The sequence below is a fragment of the Argiope bruennichi genome, chromosome 9 (assembly GCF_947563725.1).
Source record: "Argiope bruennichi chromosome 9, qqArgBrue1.1, whole genome shotgun sequence".
Classification (NCBI taxonomy): domain Eukaryota; kingdom Metazoa; phylum Arthropoda; class Arachnida; order Araneae; family Araneidae; genus Argiope; species Argiope bruennichi.
In genome coordinates, this window is record NC_079159.1 from 121834710 (window position 1) to 121858054 (window position 23345).

The 23345-nt window shown below is 27.0% G+C and overlaps 1 protein-coding gene across 1 annotated transcript; it reads left to right on the forward strand.

Annotated features, from left to right (window-relative positions):
- The first annotated feature begins 1069 nt into the window (after positions 1–1069).
- Positions 1070–22949, forward strand: LOC129984792 (DNA topoisomerase 1-like). Its single transcript, XM_056094748.1, has 17 exons — positions 1070–1207; positions 1552–1612; positions 7742–8484; positions 10568–10741; positions 11613–11725; positions 12566–12681; positions 14046–14167; positions 14392–14514; positions 14645–14832; positions 15411–15555; positions 15805–15948; positions 16381–16632; positions 16993–17107; positions 17430–17557; positions 17645–17718; positions 19531–19680; positions 20225–22949. Exons 1-17 carry the CDS (start codon positions 1169–1171, stop codon positions 20325–20327), a joined length of 2790 nt encoding a protein of 929 aa, XP_055950723.1. The 5' UTR covers positions 1070–1168; the 3' UTR covers positions 20328–22949.
- Positions 22950–23345: the final 396 nt, after the last annotated feature.

A 23345-nucleotide genomic window follows, 5' to 3' on the forward strand; every position in this document is an offset into this window, starting at 1 on the left:
CTTATAGTTGCTTAAGTTATTGTATTTTTACATACACATATTGTGACAACGTTGAACACATTTTTATGCATATATGTGCATTCATGTGTGCACTTTATTACTGATACATAATTAAGAAAATTTTTTGAAAACAAAGAAAGGCAGTCAAATTATTATCATATTACTATGTTTCAAATTGAAGGATGGATTCCCTTTATTTTATTTTTCCTTGCGCTTGAAAAGAATAGGCAAAGAAATTTTCTTCCCTGCAACAGACTCGACTTTTCTCATTACGCCATTGATTAGATATTTCAGGAATGAAAAAATATTTTAGAAAATATTGTTTCAATTTTTATACTGTTAAGGCCAAATTTATGATAATTTAGTGGCAATAATTAACTTTTAATTTAATTAATTTATTTATGTGTTATTCTTTTAATATCTGTTTTTCTGTCATGTTTTAAATAATGTATTTTTTATTTATATATTTCCTCCGTTCGACATGCAATTCATTTATGTTTATAAAAACTGTTATTTAAATACTTTATGATTTTTCACCTATTGACTTATGAAAGAAAAAGAAAGGGACATTATATTTCTTACATTTTTCTGTAGGCTGCAATATTTTGAATTTAATAAAACAACGAATTTAACTATGAAATAAAAGAGTATTTTTCAATAAAAATAATCCAATTTATTTTTTGAAAAATTTTCTAGTATTTATTATTAACTAATTCAAAATTAATACATTCCTATATGTTCACCGCAATCAATTTAATTTAATTTAGGGAAATAACTTAGCTAAAATTATTTTTTCTGTCCTCCGCATGAAAAATCTTTATTACAAATATCATTTTATTTATAAATAATAAATAGTAAATCTCTTTTTTTTTTCATTTTTATTTGAATTGGTTAGAAGATAATTCAATTCAATCAAACAATTAATTCAATTATTTTTAATCATATTATTGATTTTTTAAAAAATTATTTATTATATTTTAACTTGTTTTACCTACGAATCAGCTGATTTCGTATAACACAGGAAATTCTTGCTCAAGCCAGTCTACGTCCGGGGATTTGACGTCATAAACGCATGCGTATAAGTCTTTCTGTGGACTTAGTACACCACGCTGTTTGACTCTTTGCTGTTTCATCGTTGATTTCACTTAATTTTTGTGTTATTCGTAAAATGAATGACATGGAAAGAGATTATTACTCATCAGGACAAGTAAGATTCATTTTCTCTATGTTTTAAGCAATTTTTAATTGTAAATTTTCTTAAATAGCCTTTTATCTTTTCCTCTTATAACTCATGCCATCCGGCAAATGGCGTCGAAAATTTTCTAAGTCCCACGTACCAAGAGATCTGCTCACATTATGTGAACAGAGTCTTTGTATGGTGAAAACTTAGTCGACGCTGTGTCTGACAAAATGGGATAAGAGCATTAGAAATAGCCGTAATTTAAAGAAATTTTATTATTATCTCTTATCATATGTTATTTAAGAAAAAGTTAAAAATATTTTTCGGTGCTGAAAGTCTAATTAACCTTTATTACCGTCCGATTGTTTCAGGGTACAACGACACCGGTTGTATCTCCGCCGCTACCTAAGGATTCATTTGCACGTTCTCACGGTAAGTGTTTTTGTCGTTTTTTAAATTATATTATGGCATTAAAGTCAAAGTTTAATTACAAATAATTTTCATTTCTTATGAAAAAATATATTGTTAAAAAATTATATATATCTTAATGTTATGAAAGCACGCGGTCGCAACACACGTTATGTGGTTTACGCCATATCTACATTACTTGTCTCATAGAAAAACAGCTTAACTATGTCTGGAAAATTCTTAATTTCATGATTAATTCGAATGCTCGTTGTAAGCTTATATCTTAAAATCAAAAGGTCTCTTAATATTTAGTAAGACTGTTTTGAGATCGTTGGCACTAATATAGTCGAAATCTATCTTATTATTTTACAATCGATTATTGTAATTTTTATTATACTGTATATAGGTTGAAAAACAGTTTCATTAAATTTTGCATTATTTTTTTAAGTGTAAATTAAAATGCAGTAATTTTTTATCGAATATTTCTCTTCTTCTTTGATGATATTTAGAGATATTTTTAAAGTAGCAAATTCATGATTACTTTTATAATTAACATCCTCATATAGTTTTATGTTGCAAACGTATTTCGCCAAAAAGTATAAGCAAGGTAAGTGGAAATTTGCATATTTTTTTTAACAAATCCTTTATGGGATTGTTTCCAGCTTTTATTTATTTATGGCATCTGTGCAGAATTGGAAGTTCTCAATCACATAATTTTTATTATGTATAATTATTTAAAAATATCAGTAAATTTCTTCAAATGCGAGTTATATTCTGCTTCATTCCAATTCTTTTACATTTGTAAGTTATAAAGATTTCTTATAATGTAGAATAGATATCTTTTATATTTACCATGATTCCTGCCCAGGAATTTTCAGATTCTATTTCATGCATTCATTGACTTATCTCATAGATAATTGGCTTATCTTCAGTGTGATTTTGAACAGTTCAAAAAAGTTGGGAAATCCAGTTTGTTTAAAACTTAAGTCTTTTGCTTTTTAACTAAAACATTATTGCAATTATCATTTTAAAGCTAGGGTTTCAGCTTAACAGATTATCTAATTTTATTATTTAAACTTTCATTTCTGAATTTTTGCTTTTTTTTCCTCTCCTGAAAAGCTTGTTTATATTTGATAAATATGTATAGAATCCAACATTAACTTTGCAATTGTATAGCAGTATTAATGTATCTGTAGTCATTTAAATTAATAATATCAAAATTTTTTAAAAAGCAACTTTTTTGATGTATGTATCTTAGAAATGTTTTACTTTGAATTATTATGCAATAATCTTATCAGATATGCATTGAATAAAATAATTTCTGAGATTTAGCAAATTTTAATTTGTATTTTTGTATCATATCAAATTTGATTCCTTGACTTGTACCTCTAAAATCTTCTAGATAAATTTCTTCTAATACATTTGTTATAGTAATATGTTGGATTTTTGCATTTTAGATAAAATTGTTAATAATTGGTTTAATTTATTTTTATAAATAAATTTCTAATTTAAATAATTTGTTTGCATTTCATTTAAGATAAATCATTTTTGAATTTAGAAGGGAGAAAAAAATCAAATATTAAAAAATGAAATAGTTTACATAACTAATTAAGTTGTGAATTAAAATAAAAATGATTATTATTTTTGTTCTAGAGTTCATACTATCTAAAGTAGTTTTATATCTATGAGTTATACATAAAAGTAGCTGTATAATTAAATCGTAACTTACCATAAATTTCATTGGGTAATTTATTAAAAATTACATAAATAGAACTGCTTTAGTATTAGGTATAATGGGTATTTGGCATGAAATTTGTGCAATCCATTAACTTGCTGCAGTTAAAAATCATAAAATGATAATGTGGAATTATTAGTTGAATGAGTGACTGAACTGAAAAAGATTTATGTCAGCTATACAGTTTTTTGTTCTTTTTAGATTTCATTTTTAATCTATCAGTTCAATAAGTAGTAGTTATTCCTTTAATCTTGGAACCTTTCTTTACTTTGTTTTAAAAACAACTTCTGTTCAACAGATACGATTTTTAAACATTTTATTACATTTAAGTTACGTAGTTAACACTAGTGCTTTAATGCAAATATTTATAAACATAATTAATTTATTTTTGAATAGTTTGTGAAATAAAAATTTTAAATCATGTAATTCATCAAGATTTATGAATATATTTATTGTTGTATTATGAATTCCATTGAGGTGCCAATGATTTCAATCTAATATAACTTTTATCTCTGAGAAAGGAGCTGTTAATGTGGATAAATAATTATCTTCTTTAATTGTAATTAAAACCATTGAATGATGAAAAAAAAATTGCAATTGATTTTACAAAGGATTTAATACTATATTTCCTAGAAAATATTTCTTGGATTTGTATCAATTTTTTTTAAGGACACATTTGCATTTTTTTTTAGAGGATACTCACTTTCTTACAGTTGTTTCTTACAGTCTTTTACAATCCAAAGAATATAAATGCCCGAAACACATATCTTGTCGTTCTCAGTAATGATTAGTTATAGTGCTCTTTTTCCGAGGATCCAACATCCAATTACAATAACAAGTGAACTTACTTATGCAGTAAAGTGAATATAATCTCCTTTCTGTTTAGTTTTCATTAGAGTTTTACAATTTTATCTATAGAACCTGTGTACCAGCTTTGATATTTAGAGAAGTCAGTGCGATCAATAAAAGATTTAAATGCAAGTACATGCTTAATCATTTCGGAATTTTCTAGCTTGTCCATTGTTCTTAATTTAATTCATTGCTTATATCATTGTAGAAAGCTGTCAGATGTCAATGTTTTGAATTCTTCTAGCTATATAACTAACTTTAGTGGTATTGCTGGGTGTATGTATGCTTGAGAATTTAAGTCCTGTAAATAAATAAACGTTTTTTTGTTTTTACCAGCTGCCCATTTGCAAGTAATGCTTTCTAGAATTGAGATAACAAAATGATTCCAGAAGCACCTGAATTTATATTGATTGTTTAGTATTAAATTTGATATGTTTGGATGATAATCTTAAAGGAATATTTTGAGATTGAGCTTATATTTAGAATATCCTTTAAAAAAATGACTGAAAATTTAATTTTTGATTACATTTTATTTTCAGGAAAGTACTATAATAATTATGATACAGTAGTTATGTTTGTAGCTGAATATGAAAAGGGAGGGGAGGGATGGAGCTTGCTGATGGGAAGTATAAAACTCTGAACTAAATACAATTTTGCCTCATCCAACTTATTTGTATATGATGATTTTTTTTTTAATTTCAGAGGATGCTTTCAATAAATTTAATATGAAAATTTTACTTAAGACTTGCAATTTTATTTTTGTTTAAAAAAAAAAACTATAAATTTTTTATTTTGAATCATAAAGTTTTGATTTTTTTAAAAATTATTTTTTACTGGAAATTTTTTAAAATTGTTTTTTTTTTTTTTTTTTTTTTTTACCAAGAAGTGTCATCAAACTATCAAGTGTGTAGATCAGTGAAGTTATTAATATAATTAAGATCTGACATGCTCTTCTGTACATTATTATGAACTACGGGCCAACATATGCTAATTGTAGTGCTGCATCTTATTCATCATCATATATCTATATTGTCTACTTATATATATATTATTTTGCATGGTTAAAATTTGAATTGAAACAAAGTTACCATGCGGAAATTAAATAAATATTTTATGTTCATCTACTGAAGTGCTTTAGAAATATGGCACTAAAGTGTTTGACTAATTTTGAAGTTGCAAGTAAAAATATATGCTTAGACTGTCTCGTATTTCAGTGTTATGGTAGAGAAAGGTCATTTTTAGTTGCATTGTGGCATACGAGATTCCATTAATTGTTTTTGATGAATATTTGAAAACTTTAATTGGGTTTAAATAACTTCATTTTTTGTGAGAAATAGATACTAGATACGTCCTCATGCAGTCTTCAATTCTTCTTTTAATCTCATTAAATTGGTTTTTTTATACGCAAAAATGTTTATTATAGAAGTTTTAAATAGTTAATTTACATATCCTTTTAAACATTTCATTTTTTTATTCTACCAACTTTGTTTAGGATTTTCTTTAGTATGGACTTAAAATTATATGTATATAAATAGCTAATATGCAGATGAGTGAATTCATCTACTCCATGAAGTTTTAAATAAAAGGATAAATATGGCCCTTAAAGCAATTTTTTTCTTTCTTCGAAATGTTATTATTTAATTGAAAATGAAGTAAAATTATGACTTTTTTTTCCCACCTTAACTTCTGATAATAGTGCAACACAAAAATTTATTATCTTAAAATTCAATTATATATATATATATATATATATATATATATATATCCATTAATACCAATTAAATAGCCATGAAAATTTTTCCTCAATTTTTGGCAGATTTCAATTTTTTTTTTTTTTTGCTTTATTTTCAATAATTGATTGCATTGTTGACCTGAAATTCAAATAGTTTTCATTGTTTTATTAAATGCTTAAGTGCATGATTTTCTTTCTGTTATGGAAAATTAAAGATGAAGAATTCTGTTTAATATATGTATGTTTGCAAGATGATTGAAAGATGGAACTTACGGAACTGCAAAAGTTAGAAGCAGATGAGCCAACTATTTTTCTAACAGTCTGATATCATTTAACTCTTAAAAATAGTTTGTTAATGAAATCATGGAATTATCTTTATGTGTTAAGTTCTGATAGCTGAAAATAGCTAATATGTCATTATTTCTTATGATTCAGATTAATGCATTAAATGCCTGAGTATTAAAGTTTTTTTTTCCATTGAACTTGATGTATAAGGTCTTATGAAGAAAGCAGCATTGAGATCTGTTCTGTCAGATTTTGCTTGGGACATTTTTTTATGTGTGCTGAAATTTTGCCCTTCTGTACAATAGAAAATCATTTCTAATAATTGCTGAAGTTCAGAAGGTTATTTTTTCTACATTCTAAAGGGTTGTTTCAAGAAGATTCGGATGCTTGATAGTTGATTATCAATAAGTTAAGTTTATAGCTCGAGACCAGTCATTATCATCAAATTGAAGCCATCCTAGAATACAACCAAATATCAATTGGTTTATGTACTGAAGTTTGTCATTCTTTTGGTCAGGTTATCAATAAGACTTGCACAACAATAGCTAGTATAAAGACCATTTATAATTAAATTCTATGTTTGTATTTGTTAATTTGTATTTTCTGATGCTTAAATTTAATTTTTTAAGTGATGATCATTTAAAATTTATATAAATTTTTTTGGTTATCCTATATGTACAATAATTTATATAAAATATTCATATGGCATGTTTTAATACAGAAATTTAATTGAAAGCTGTATTTGTATAAAATTTGATTTTTACTTAAAACATTTTCTGTACTTTATGCATTATTTCTTTATATAAAAATACCTTTATAAGTGCTGTCCGACACTTTTTATGTCAAATTTGTGGTCTTTAAATATTTTAAGAGGCATGAATGCAATAGCAATTTAAGTTTCTTTTTCTTTGCTACTTTTAAAATCGAAGCCAAATGTACAAGCTATAAAAATGTTTTCCTTATTGTCATTTGATTTTAAGTTATTAAGTCGTCCAATATTTATTTTGCTTAATTTAATATTCTTCTGTAAAAGATTTGTATTTTATTTTAAAAAGATGTTACTAAGTATATTTGGCTTAAAATTGGTTCCTTCTCTCCCCCCCCCCTTTTTTTTTTTTTTTTTTTTTTTTCATGATCCTATCCTGACTAAAGAATCTTTTTGATTGAGAAGAAAGTTTTCAAATACATAAGATGATGAAATAAAAAATAATGAAAATTATTAAATAATGAATAATTGTGAATAAAATATTGATAAAAAGTAAGTTATTTGATACATATTGATGAAATATTTAAAGATAGAATTAGTTTCTTAAAAATATTTGTGTACATCAGTTATAATTTTCTCTAATCTAAAAAAAAAAAAAAAAAAAAAAAAAACATGACTACCATGTGTATGTATTTGTTTTTTTTCATTTCCCATTGTAAATAAATCATGAAAAATCTAGTAATTATTTTTATGTGATTGCTGCCATACAATTATTTCATATTTGGTAATAAAATGTTTTGGAATAAATTAGTTTCCTTTTTAATGCCATTTTTATCTGTTTTACAGGGGAAACTTTAAAAATGATGAATCCAACTCCTAATGGTTACAGCAGTCATGCACCAAAAGTGGAAGGCCAAGACATTGTCAAAAAGCACCATGACTCCTCAAAAAATTCTGAGCACAAACATAAACACAGTTCTGATCATGTGAAGAAAAAAGATGGAGAAGAAGTAAAGAAAAAAGATAAAGATAAGTCTCACCATAAATCCAAAGACTCTTCTAGCTCCAAAGACCCTTCTAAAAAGGAAAGCTCCAAGGAGCATAAAGAAAAGAAACATAAGGAACACAAAGAAAGTTCCAAGTCCAAAGAAGGAGGTGAGAATAGGCACTCTGAGTCCTCAAAGCATAATTCAAGTGAGGAAAAATCTAAACATTTGGACATAAAGAAAGAGACAAATAGTGTACATGAGAAGCCAAAAAGTGATAATTTTAAAGAAAATGAGAAAATAAAAGATAAAGAATCCAAGCACAAGGAATCAAAGGATAAGCATAAGGATAAACATAAGGATAAAGAATCCAAACCACATAAAGATAAGTCAAAAGAAAAAACAAAAGATGGGGAAAAGCATAAAGAAAAACACAAGGATAAGCATAAGGACAAGGACAAACAAAAACACAAGGAGCATAAAGAGAAAAAAGAAAAAATTAAAATAGAAGTGGACTCTGATAGCATGAAGAGCCCTCCACCACCTGCTCCAGAACCACCAAAAATTAAGGATGAGCCTTTCAGTGATGAAGATGCACCTTTAGTAAGTTTATAATAAATATGTTCTATTTTCTTTTTCTTACCTTAATTTTACCAATGTGTAGGAGGAGGGGTTGTCTTGGAAAGCATGTAGACTCGCTCATCAATCTTCAATCTTTTACTTCAGCAGTATGTTAATTGTTAGTAGCATGACTAATGATTTGTGTCTAAAGCTAACTAAATTTTCAAGTTTTTCCCCCATACATATATAAGTACCACTTTAAAAAATGCAAAGTGACTGGTTGTAATCAATTGAAAAAATAAAAATAAAAGCTAAATCACCAATATAAATTGTCCTAATGAATCATTGGTCATTTACTCTTCATCCATCAACTGTCATTTATTTGTAAATAATAGGGTGGGAGTATCTTGGCATAGAGGTGTGCAAATTGCTTGTTTATGTTGCTTCTAGAGTTATAACCAGTGATTTCTTATATGGCTTATGTTAGTACTGCCATCTGTCATATTAAAAATATAGGATAAAAGTGTAGTTTAGTGTACCCCTTGTTGCGGCAAGGATGCCAAGTCACTAATAAAGATGGCGGACAAAATAAACAAACCCTTCTGCAAAACAGTTATGGTTACCACTTTCTACATTAAAATTATGATCTTTACTGGTAAGTATTGTTTTATCTCATTTTTTTTTAAACATTTGAGATTACTTTTGCTGATTATCTTAACAATTTTTTCAAACCGGCCATGCTGGTCTGTTGTGTAGAGAGTGAAATTTAGATCGGCATCTGAAAAGAGCACTGGGCAAAATTTTTTAACTTGAAAAAAACATTTTATGACTTCACTAGCAGCAGGATCCTAGTATCTTCGGTAGCTCATTGAACATAATGACTGTATGATTAACAGGAACAGTACATAATTGAAAGAACAAAGAAAGCAATCAATCAAATAATTCTCCATAGAGAATTTTCAAGAAGCATCCTTTTCCCAACTTCATCAACTTGTAGAATATATATATATTCCATTCTGCAGGTTCAAAATATTTTCTGCCATCCCATTCGCCACACATCTGTTCTTGAACAATTAGTAATATAACAAATTATCAAGGAAACCATCAGATCAGAAAAAGAATTACGAAAAGTGCAAGGAATTCCACTGTGTCCATTCCATCTTCCTCCTTTTCAAATGCAAGCATTTTAAGTGTATTCTGTAATAGTTTTTTTAATAATTGTGTTTAAGCAGGGGGGGGGGAGAAGAAAAAAAAAAGAGAAACCTTTGTTTAATGCAGAAGTGTTTCAATGTATAGGGCCAATTTTTCATTTCATATCTGATAAGTAAATAAGGTTAGTTATTATATGACTTTTGTAAATGCTTAAAATATCCAATTTCTATGATTTTAAAAGTTCTCTAAAGAATTAATTGCTTCGTGAATAGAGTGCTGAATTACCTTTAAACCATTCTGATTATCTGATTTAATGAATATTAAAAAAAGAATGTTTCCATAGTTTAATTTCTTAGGTAGGCTGCAAAATTTATATAGTAGAACATATTGTCTGTATACCAGTGTTATCAGTCGTAAGTTTTTTTTACTTTCTCAGCAATTATATTGGATAAAATATATTCTAGAAAATTTTAGTAAAATGCTTGACATTTTAAATAAATAAATAATAATATTTAAAGATTTATTTCTGATATTTAAGAAACTAAGATAAATGGCTTACAAATGAAATTTTCGTATAAATTTCATGCTTCTACCCATTTGTGCGATTCACAGATTTTCCTTTTAAAAATAAATAGTGCACTATTGTAATATTTGAAATAAAATTTGTCATGATTATTTAAAAGCCAAAAAACAGAAAGAAGCCTAAATAGCAGCAGCATATTTCATTTGGTATCTAATATAATTTTCATGCTAATTTGAAAAGACCTTGAAGTCCCAGCTGTATCTGAAAGTATGAATTTCCTTGTCATGCTGGGAGAAAAAAAAAAAAAAATCAAATAGATATTTTTCATATGCTTGTGACAAATTAATGCCTGAAGGAAAGGGGAAAAAAGATCTTATTCTAAAAATATTTTTATTTTCTAAAAATTTTGAATTAAAAAAAATTATAGAATTTTACAATTTTTTCTTCAAGGCACAACAAATTCCAGTGAAAATTAAATCAATCAAGAGGGAGCATGAAAGTGAAGAGGAAGAAGAAGCCCCTAAACCCAAAGAAAAAAAAATCAAAGAAGAAAAAAAGAAAGCTCAGAAAAAGAGAAAAACTTACAGTGATGAAGAAGAAGATGATGATTATGAGACTAAAAAGGTAAGTTTACTAAAGTCCTTTGCTTAATTTTTCATTAGAAGCAATACAGATACTGTATCCATAACAATTTTACCTTTACTGAAATATGAATCGATGCAATTTGTATCTCCTAGTGGTTTGAAAAGGTTTTTGTTAAAATTTCTCTAATAGCTGTTTTGAATTTTAGATTATAAGCTGGCCTCTGTTTTAATAAATTTATATATTAAACAGAAAATTGATTGATTGATTGAAATATGATTCTTCTTTCTTTAATAGGTATTTTTTTTTATATCTGTCTTGTTGCCATTTCAAAAGAACAAAACAACAAATTATTATTTTTGATGAAAGCTGTGAACAGCCAGTAAAATTTAAATTTTCAAATAAAACTTGTTTTTGTTTTTATTTTAAGGTAACAATAGGTATAAATTTCAGCAGCAGTTTTACATCCAAATTTATAATTTAAAACAATAATAAAGCAGAGAAATAAAAGGGATTTAAGATTGAAAATAACATTTTTAATTTCATTTGTCTCTATTACTGAAATGTAAAAAAAAAAAAAAAAAAAAAATCAATATGCCTTGTAAATCAAGACTTTTGAGACAAAAAGTAAGTTTTTTCAGTTAGAATTAAATCATTTCATTATAACATTGTAAAGTAATATTTTGTTATTTTTGTAAAAAAGGGTAATTAACATTTTATCAGTTTCAAATTTTTACAAAAAAATAAATACAGCTTTGAATTTCTAAATTTTTCCTTAACGATTTTATTTTAGCAGTCATAAGTAAAACAGCTACTTGAGAATATTTTTTTTGTGTGTGTCTTTATTTTGCTGTCTAATTATTTATGTTTATATATTAAGTTTAATATAATGTTTTATGCTATTTCATTCTAGCCTGTAAAAAAGGTTAAGAAGGAAAAGGCACAACAAAAGATCAAACAAGAGGCAGAGACTGCTAGCCCTAGAAAGAAAGCCAAGAAAGAAGAGGAACAAGAAGTTTGGAAATGGTATGAAAATGGTCTTGATCTGTTATAGAAATGTATTTACTTTTTGACATCTTTAAGAGCAACCTTTATCTTGAAATGAAAATCTCTCTTCATGGAATTCTGTGAGTAGGTGGCATAGTGCAAGCTTTAAGGCTATAAAATCATGGATTGGTGAGCAAATTCTGTGAAAAATATGCACATGCTAGATTAATTTGGTAAATTTATTGGGTTCATTTATTTTCCCACATGTGATGTGTAAGAATTGAAGGCAGTGATATACCATCACAGATATTATCTTCTTCATACGGTTGGTTATAGTTGATATGAAATGAGCCCCCAAATGGCTGATGGTAATCATAAAATTGCATTTAAGTTATCAAATTTTCTTTTTTCTTAATAGTGGATTGAATTTTTGAAAATAATTAGCTAATTTTCAAAGAACTCTTTGGCATGTGTGGTTCAAGTGTAACTCAAAATTAATTAGCTCAATATTACAATTATAAATGCTTGTTATTTTATTAATAGTAAGAGAAAAAGCAATGACTGGCAGGGATTGTTTTTATGGGAGGAATGGCGAGAACATGAATTTGTATAGAAGCAGTAAAATTGTATCTAATAGCTGATTGATTCATTTCTCTCTCTTTACCAACTGTATCTGCCTAACTTTGTATACTTTATTACAAACTTGAAAGGGGGTGGTAGCAGAAGTCCTTTTAGTAATTTTGTTTTTAGTATTTAATTATATATTTTTATTACAACTATATTTCCTTTATTTTATTGATTATAGAGGAAAGCATTTTAAAGCTGATATTGAATTTTTCAACTCATATGCTGAGGTAATATTTTATTTATATTCTTCAGGTGGGAAGAAGAAAAATTAGAAGATGGTATCAAATGGAGAACACTGGAGCACAATGGCCCTGTCTTTGCTCCACCTTATGAGCGTGTGCCTGATAATGTTAAATTTTACTATGATGGTATATAATAATTTAGATTTTTTTAAATAAATTTAATTTTTCACTTCTGTTTTAACTGATGTGTAAAAATAAATTAAATTTTAAATTTATCTATTGCATGCTTTATGATGCATTGAGAAATTACTTCTATAGTTGTAAAACTTATCTGCTTGAAATATGTTTTGTTTCTCTGTAAATTGTATTTTAAGATTTTTCTTGAGAATAAAACTGAAAGTAAATGATATGTATGCAGAATTTCTTTTGCAAATCCTCTTATCCATTAATTCCAAGCTTTCCATTAATGAGGATTTTCAATTATATATAATCATTTAAGTGGATGCACAGTCTGGTAGAATTTGTTAATCATATGACAACAGCATGTACATTCAGATTTGTTTAAATATGAAAATAAAGACTTTTTTTAGAGTTGGTTGATATGAAAAAATGAATTTGAGTCCAGTAGCTTTGATGAAAAATGGAATTTTAAAAAAATAGAGATTTGGAGTATTTTAGTAAACAGACTGGAATTTCTAAACTACATGAACATCAAGAATTAATTCCACCCTTTAAAAGTGTAAAATTAATTTCCCCAAAAGTAATAGGATTAAAAAATAGTGGCATTTTTCATAATGAGATGTAGTTCATCAAAGTTGGTTGATGCCATGGAATAAATTTTGTTAATATTTACCATCTTCAGCAATTATTTCAGTGGTATTTGCATATTATATTGATCAATTTTGATGAAATGTATTTTATTGAAACAGGGCAAAAGAAGTAAATTTTGATTTTTAAACATCTGAAAATACATATCTTTTGCTATCAAATATATGCTCTCTCTAATACCAATGAATTTTAATTTAAAAAATTGGTCATTTAATTTTTACTAATTAATGAAAAATTATTAGCAGTTTGTGTAATGTAAATAACATAACTTTGCTTTTAGTAATGAGTGTATATATAATTTCTTATTAGCAGACATACTATAAGATATCTGAGATCACCATATGATTCTGGGGGAGTGGGTTGGTGTGCAGAGTGAGCAAGTGTGTATGTGGGGATAACCTTTTAATATTCTTTTAAAACTATCTATTATATCCAGAAACTTTAGAAGAGTTTGATTCTAAAAGTTGTGTGCTGATAAAAGCTTAAAATACAAGAAAAACTGAATTTGAAAATTAATTAACAAATTTTTAAATTTCCAAAATGCAATGAAAATTTATAAATGGATCGTGAATTAGAACTCAAATATTGTGTAAAAATAAATTTTATAATAGATTTTATAATTATATAAGTAATGTCCATTACTTATATTTTTAACAGTATTCAAATGTTTCTGAGGAGATGATTGTAATTGTATTGTGATACATGGTTGTTTTCTTTCATAGGAAAAGTAATGAAGCTGAGTGAAGGAGCGGAAGAAGTAGCTGGATTTTATGGTAGAATGCTTGATCATGAATATACCTCCAAAGATGTCTTCAATCACAACTTCTTCAAAGATTGGAGGAAGGTATGTGCAAATACATATTGTACTTTTTATTTTCTTTGAAAATAAAGCATTTAAATAAAGGATTTCATAGAACTCTAATTTTTATTAGTTTTTGCTCTATTAGTTTTTTTTTTGTCCACTTGTATGTTCTAATAGTAAAGATAAACTTATTTTTACTTTGTTTTGTAGCTTTTATTGATAAAGCTGTTAGTGGAAATTGTTTTTAAAAAGTTTTTATCTTGTAGGTTATGACCCCTCAAGAGAGAGAAATAATTACAGATCTCAAGAAGTGCAATTTCAAGGATTTTGATTTGTATTATAAGCAAAAGTCTGAGGAAAGAAAAGCCATGACAAAAGAAGAAAAACTGGTAAAGTTTATTGCAGTTTTTTTTTTTAATAAAATTCATATATTTTTTAAAGTGTACTTAATTTTTTTAAATTAAAGAAGGAAAAAAATTTTTTTTTACTACAATGCTTATTTTATATAAAATCTTCCAGAAAATAAAAAAAGAAAACGAAGCTCTCACTGAGAAATATGGTTTTTGTATAATTGATGGCCACAAGCAAAAGATTGGGAACTTCAAAATTGAACCTCCAGGTCTTTTCAGAGGACGTGGTGAGCATCCTAAGATGGGAATGCTTAAAAGACGAATTGAAGCTGAAGACATTTTGATTAACATTGGAAAGTATGTATGTTGTTCATGTATAGTGATGTTTGAAGCACTGTTTATCTCAGCATAATTTGACTGGATTTTAATAAACCTTCTCACTATGAAAAGCATCTGTAACTACTAAATTTTGACTACCTTTAGGAGTCAAAGTGTTAAGAAGGGTTTTAACCCTTTTTCAGACAGTTTAGTTTTTAAAAAATATTGTTATTTTATCAAAAGAGTGAATTTTCAATTCTTTTTTACTTTATTTTGTAGCAATTTTTTTTTCATTGTAAAAATATGAATTTATTTTCCTCCGGGCCACAAGTTGGTCTGAAATACTGTTCAGTTTTTGATATATTTTTATTTTGATAATCGTAATGAATTAAATTTAACAAAAACGATAAAAATAAAATTCAAAATATTATAGTATTACTAAATTCAGTGTTGCATATACTTGATTTGTTTTGCATTTTCACTTAATGGAAAAAAAATTTTAATCGAAATTTTTCTCTTAGAGGTCTATAATTATAAGCCTTTGCAGGTAAAATATACTTGCCAAGGCAGATTACTTATTTTTTTTTTAAGTTTAAAAATAATTTTTTTTTTTTTAGGGAAGCTAAGGTACCTGAACCTCCTCCAGGCCACAAGTGGAAAGAAGTTCGTCATGACAATACAGTATCTTGGTTGGCAAGTTGGTCAGAGAATATCTTAGGTTCTACCAAATACATCATGTTAAATCCCAGTTCCAAGCTTAAGGTTAGTAGCAAAAATTTTCAGATTTAAATCTATTTTCTTGAATAGCTGTATTTCTAATGACAACTTAGTATGAGAAGCCAAATGGGTTATATATAAACATCAGTTTTGGCACTTAACATTTACTGACGATGACCATATTTTTGATAGCTATACTTGAAAGATTTATTCATTAATTGGCCATTTTGTCTTTTTTTTTTCTTAAATTTTACAAATCTGTTTTTTATTTATTTATTTTATTATTATTTGTAGGGTGAAAAGGATTGGCAGAAATATGAGACTGCTCGTAAACTGAAAGCGCATGTTGTTCGTATAAGAAATGAATACACTCAAGACTTCAAATCAAAAGAAATGAGAATGCGACAAAGAGCTGTAGCTCTGTATTTTATTGATAAAGTAAGTTGTAAATTTAGGCATTGAATTTGCTATAAAGGCCTATTCATATGTTCTCCAATGAAGTTTCTACTGTAGGTTATAATTGTTTTTGCTTGCTAAGATTAATGTTTTGTCTGTAATTAATGCATTTTTTTTAGGGAGTGCTAGTTTTGTTTGTAAATGTTAATATTCTTCATTATTCATGCTTTTTTGATTTTGTAATTTAATTATTTTATTCTTTGAAACATCTTTTGTGTTTTTATTTTGACATTAGTAATTTTGTGTGAAATGCTTTAAGCAAATATTTTACTTTTTATGACGGCATCTGTTTTGAAGTTCACCAAAAGAGTCTTGTCACATTCATCTGTTTGCTGCTAAACAATTTGAAAGGTATTTTAATTTAGTTTTTACTTGAATCCAAATAAAATTCACAAATCAAATTTTCTATTTCAGCTTGCTTTGAGAGCAGGTAATGAAAAAGACGAGGACACTGCAGATACTGTAGGCTGTTGCTCTTTAAGAGTGGAACACATCACACTAGATGAAGAGAAGGATGGCCAAGAATATGTTGTCAGTTTTGACTTCCTTGGTAAAGATTCCATCCGATATGTCAACTCCGTGCCTGTAGAGAAGCGAGTTTTCAAGAATCTCAAGCTCTTCATGGAAAACAAGCAACCTGGAGATGATCTGTTTGATCGTCTCAATGTGAGTTTTTTTTTTTTTTCCTTCTCATTTTTCTTATCAATAATGTTTATATTATTCCTGTATATTCCTTATCTGAAATTTGAAAAGGGAAGAAGTGCTTTCTAGCTACCGATTTGTAAAAATTGAAAACAACTTGCAAATAATAATATCTAATTGTTTTTCTACATTTCTGTGAAATATATATTGTTTTCTTAAAGTAAAATCCTTTCATTAATTTATTAAATGGTTTTTTTCCTCTGATTTCCAAAGTTCTAAAGATGAATTCATTTAAACCTTTGCTGACAAATTTTGTATAGTTTTATTTAGGTTTTGAATGACTTTATAATGCTTATTTTTAATACATTTTTCATCTTCTTGCAGACTTCCATTTTAAATAAATATTTGAATGATCTCATGGAAGGTCTTACAGCTAAGGTCTTCCGTACATACAATGCTTCTAATACTTTGCAGGAACAGTTAGATCTTCTTACGAAAGGTAAAATAGGAATTTTTTGAGGTTTTGGCATTTTTTAAATAATTTTATGTTGATGTTCTGAAGTAAAATTTAACTGTAATTCTTAATAATTGGTGATGTTATACACATACAACTTTTCAAAAAAATTAAAAGATCTGATTTTTAATTAAATAAAATATTGATTACATTTTTATTTAACCTAATTTGGAAATTGTCTATTTTCATTATTTTGTTATTTTAATCTGGTTTTCTCATGTTGAGAATCAGTTAACTTTAAAATTGTTTAAATTTTTAAAACTGTAAGTGGTATTTGTTTATTTCAGTAATTTTTTCTTATTTTCAGAGGACATGTCGATTCCGGAGAAAATTTTAGCTTACAATCGAGCTAATAGAGCGGTTGCCATTCTATGTAACCATCAAAGGGCAGTTCCTAAAGGTTTCTCTAAAAGTATGGAGAATCTGAAAGCAAAGGCAAGTCAGTTCTTTATATATGTCATTTTGAAAGTGTATACCCTTTCTGCTAGATATTGACATATGGATTTCTTTCTTCTCATATAGATTGATGACAAAAATGCACAAATAAAAGAAATGAAAAAGGAAGTCAAAGCTGCCAAAAACAGCGGTAGCAAGCAGTGAGTTCTTCTTTCCCGCTCTTTCCTTATTTAATGCTTTTAATTTTACAAAACTAAGCAAAAGTTTTTTTGAATTATTTTCACTATATGCTTAAAATTATATTTGCTGCTTTGTTGAAATTTAAAAAATCTGAGATTTATTGTTCAAATATAATATTGTTTTTTAATGACAGAAGTTAAATATCTTTTGTATTTTTAAATTATTTAAAATTTAAATAATTTTTGAAAAATTGCTTTAAATTTTCAGGTTTTTAATCTGAAAAATGTAATGTAACATTCATTTCCACATTTTGATTTTTATAAAACTTGTAATTATTGCATGCGAAATTTTCCAAATGCATTTTTAATCTAAGTTATCAAAATAAAGTCCCCCCCCCCCCGAATTTTATATTGCTGTATTCGGGGATCTAGAAAACTTATTTGTTGTTTTTTGTGTCTTGAAAAATAGACAAAATTGTATGTCCATTATTTTTGGAGATAGAAGACTTAAGTTCATTATTTAAATAATTCACCAATGGGAAAACTAACAATTAGAAGGTAAACAGAACTACCACTGAACTGCTGGGGAATCTTCAACTATTAGAGATACTTATGCTATTCCTTGTACCTTCACATATTTAAAAAAAATGTGGAACTTAAATGATTTTTAAATATGTGGAAAATTATTGCTCTTATAACTTTTGGAAGAAGACTTCAAACTTGATTTATAAAAGTGTTCCTGGGCAGCAAGATTGCCAACTTAATGCTCTTACTGAATTTCATTTTACACTACACTATGTATTAAAGTTGTCTTAATTAAATGTTTGGATGGACATAATGTATAAAATCTAATATATGACAAGGCATTCAATCAATCTTTGCAAACCAAGTAAGTGAATTTACAAATACAGTTTTAGAATAAGAAAGAAAACAAGGATGTTGAAATCATATGTATAGCTTCAACTTTTATGGTACAGTACTTTACTAGAATTTTAAAACTATGGAAAAATTGGTCTAGTTTGTTATGCATTTCTAATATTTGATTGATGGTTCATCTGTAGCTTGATAGTTATAAAATGATGAAATGGAAAATGTATTTTCAACATTGTTAATATATGTGGTTAGCTGTAGCTTATATGCTATTCAGCAGTCATATTTAGACTCAACGAAATTATCCACGTAGGATATATTGAATTTTTTTTTATCTAGTCTGTATTATTCAAAGATTTTCCAGTGAAAAGGGAAGACAAAATTTCTCATTAAATATGCAAGTTCTCAAAATTTTTGCAGAACCAGGAATCTAAAAAATGCACCTATTGTTAAACAAGCAGTCATATTGTAAGATGACTTGACGTTTTTTATATGTTAGGAATGCCAAGAAGTATTAAGTTTTCTACACCAAAATCTAAATCATATAAGTTTGTTGCAAAAGTGTAGCGAAAACCCAACTCTATTGAGATCCCACCCATCCCTCTTATGGACCAAAACCTTCCAATCACTTTCAAATTTTTACAAGAGAGATTTTCTGTTTGTGCTATTTTGGTTCTGAGTTTTAAGAGATGATCACTGGCTATTTGAAAACTTTCTGTGCCGTGAAAAATGTTCTTTGAAGGCCTGTGAAAACAATTTTGATTTTATTATTTTTTATATTTAAGTTTTATTGCAGAAAATACTGATAGCTTAGGAATTTCTTTTAAATCTTCAATATTTTCATTAATTATCAAACCTTAATTCTGAGTAAAATGTGAATATCATATATAATCAATTCTAATATTTATTGTTAGATACACAATTTTTTTGTACTTTTCATTCATATATTTTCTTGTGATGTAGAGATTATGAGAAGAAAAGGAAACGATTGAATCAACTGGAAGATCAACTGAAGAAGCTGGAATTGCAAGCTACTGACAAGGAAGAAAATAAACAGATTGCTCTGGGAACATCTAAATTGAATTATCTTGATCCTAGGATCAGTGTTGCTTGGTAAGTTATCTTTATTTGAGAATTTTCAGTTAAAATTTGAATATTAAGCTGAATCAAGATTCATTCTTTAGAAAACACTGTTTATTAATTAACTGCTAATTAATGTAATAGTTTTTTAAATAATGTATTACTATTTTGAGCATCGTGCTTATTTTCTCCACTTGTTTTGAAGAGTACCTTGTATTATTTAAAAAACTTTTTATTTTTTGGAAGATCTATTATTTATGGCAACTGCATTTCTGACTCTTAGTGATTGAGTATTTTTGATGTTATGAAATCTGTCAATTGTTGACTTTTTAAATCTTATTGAACTATTTTGATAGAATTGCACCTTAAAATTTATGATTTTTAAAATCATCATTAAACAAAATTTCATTTGCCTATATTTCTTCTCTCTATATATATTTAGAGTAATTTTTATTTGTGAAATTTGAGTTTATTAAAATTATTGATGCTGATTTGCAGTTGTAAGTGAAGAATAATCAAGTGTGTAGAATGTTAATGATTATGGAATTTCAAATATTAATATAATCATTATTTTCAGGTGCAAAAAATGGGGTGTTCCCATTGAGAAAATCTACAACAAGACACAGAGAGACAAATTTAGGTGGGCCATTGAAATGGCTGGGCCTGACTATAAGTTTTGATGTGGACTATTCAGCCTCCATTGTCACCGTTGGAGGGGCTGACAACCTGTTAGCTTCTTTTTTTGACAACAAACAAAGTGTCTTGCCTTCATCAGTGTGGGAAAAAAATGTCTGATATATCGTATGTTTAGCAGTTCTCTAGACTATAGACAACACTGTTCTTCAGGCATCATTCCATGCTTGTGGCCTGTGGAAAAGTCTTTTGTATATTCCAAAGGACAGTTTGGACTCACTTTTGTGACAGAAAAACTGTGCTCTCCCCTCCAGGAAGACAATGTACCTATCTCATTATTCGATTGTGTTTAATTTTTATTAAATCACTGAACAGTACTGTTCTGGCACTGATATAATTATGACCCGAAATGAAAATTTATTTAAAAAATTGTTTTTATACAAATATTAAAAAAAAATATTATATGCAAGTTGACTTTTTAATTTATCAAAGATGTATGTTGATCATTTTATAAATTAATAATGCATGAATAACAATTTAACTGGACGAAATTTAATGTGCCTTTTACTCCAGTCTATTCTATAATTTTGTTACCAGATTGATCAGAGATAGGAAAGGAAAATTGTCGGATTCCGTTCACATTTTGTGCAATTGAAGAAGACATCATATCAGTTCAATGATTTTCATGGATTGTTGAAAATGCCTTTTCGTCTTTATTTTATGTTAGTGCTTATGTGATGTATCTGCTTGTATTTATTGATTTTTTTTTAATTATGGAAAAATTGTGGATTATTATTTTGTCTTTTGTTGAAAATTTCATATTTATCACTTTTGTTGAACATCATGAGTTTGGATAGAAGTATTGGAAGTAAAAAGGCAGCAGTGCCTCTTATTTATGTGTATTGATACATTTTCTTTTCATATTTATTTTCATCATATGCCAGCATATCCGTAGTAAAGGTTATATTTTATTTAGCATGTGTTTTTAGAATTTTGAAATGTGTATGAATTCCACTGATAAAAGCAAAGTATCACACCATTATTTTTAGATGTTGATACTTGGAACTGTTCTAAATTTGTCATAACAGTATCTGATGATTAATGTACCCAATTTCGTACAAACAGATTTAGAATCAATGAATTGCTTTGTGATAATCAATTTTCTTTACTTGATAATTTAAATTATAGATTTCACTGCGTACTTAACCAAAAACTACTTAGACCAGTGGAAAGTGCGATAACAAGTCAGAGAGAAATTGATACAGATGTGCGAGACTTATTTTTTTTGGAAAACAATTATACATCATGGTGGTAGAAGAAGGGATGACAGAAGAATTATCTTTAAGAAAGTTTATAAGGCTGAATTCTAATCTAATGAAATAAATCAATTATTTAAATATTTTTTAATAGGAATATTTAAGAATTCCAGTACTTTTTATTTTGTATTGGACTTTGGCCAGGAGAGATCATATGACATCTTTGAAACATTTCATGATGGGTTTTAAAATATATAGAACTTTCATTTTTAACGTTGAGTATGTGTCTTTGGTAAATTGAAAAGCCCTGTTTTAATCTATTTTTTAGGCACTTTATTAAATAAGATAATATTTTAATAGCAAAACAAGAACTTGCATGTTAAATATAGTTAAGAGGGTTTCAAATATCAAAAATAAGAGGGTTGGGGGCATTTTTGTTAATTAATTTTTAATTGTGGATCTCTTTGATAATAATATACATATAACTTTGACAATTACTCTAATTGTTTTTTTTGTCTTTGTTAATCCCTGAATTAGAATTGCAGCAAGTCTTGACATTAATTTATTAACATTATTTTTGTATCTTTTTTTTTTTTTTTTTTTTTTTTGTAGTTTGATGTAGAACTTTTAAAAACAATTTAGAAGTGTAATTCAATTTAATATAATGCAAGGTTTTATTTTTGTTCAGTCATAGCCAAATGAATTTATCCCAGTGATAATTATATAATTTCTTTTTAAAATCAACTTTGTTTTCTCAAAAATGTTAAGTTCTGATAAAACATTTGAATCAATTTCTTGCTTAATATAAATTCTTATAATAAAATTTTTGAAATGTATTTTCTTTTCAGCGTATGCCTTTAAATACATTTAGCATCAATGCAAAAAATGTCACAAATCAAATTTCAGTTATAATAAATCTTTAGCAAAGAGCTTTAAAACAGAAAATTGTACAATCATTAATGCATCAAAAAGTCTTTTGTTTTAATTAATCTTTAATAAACATCTCAAATTAATGTTTATTTTCTAAAAAAAAGTTCTATTTAAAAATATCGTTAGAAACAAAATTTATTCTTTGTTTTTATTTTGGAAAATGTTTTTCACTCCCAAATGCTGTTGAAAGCCATTAATGTGGAGCTTTCTCTCTTTTAGCGTAAAACATCTGTAAAAATACTCATTCTTCTGGTTTGGGGTTGCCTAGTGATAGTGTAAAAACTGTCATTGTAGACTTTTGATGAATTTCTCCCTCTTGTGTAAAAATATTGAAAAAGCGACTTACTGTGAACTGTTGTGCACTGTCTTGTAGAATTACAATTTGGCGACTTTTATGAAATGAATTCTATGACATGAATGATTGTGTTAGTAGCGTGCTGTAATAAGAATGTACACAATAAAATATCAAGACTTTTATAATAAGTGTCTTAATTTTTGTGTATTGTATATTTTGAAATTTATATCCCTTCCAAAGAATTATTTTTTAAAAAATAGGTGTAAAAAGGCATTGTACAAACTGCATTTGTAAAGATCTGAAAGAAATCAAAGATTATTCTGATCTAAATTTTTAAGATTTTCGCTATAATCCTTAGTACGAAAACCAATTAAATTGTTTTAAAAACTATGCTCCACATTTCATAAATTACTAAGTCATATAGATTGTCACAGAGTTGCCTTGTCACTGCAATAATCATGAAATGTGAAAATCTTTTGTAAAATAGTTAATTTTGACATTTTCCTTAAAAGCTAGAAAAATACAGGGAATTTTAGTTTTTACGTCTAAAGAAGGTCAATTTCTTTAAACACTGCAAGAATAAA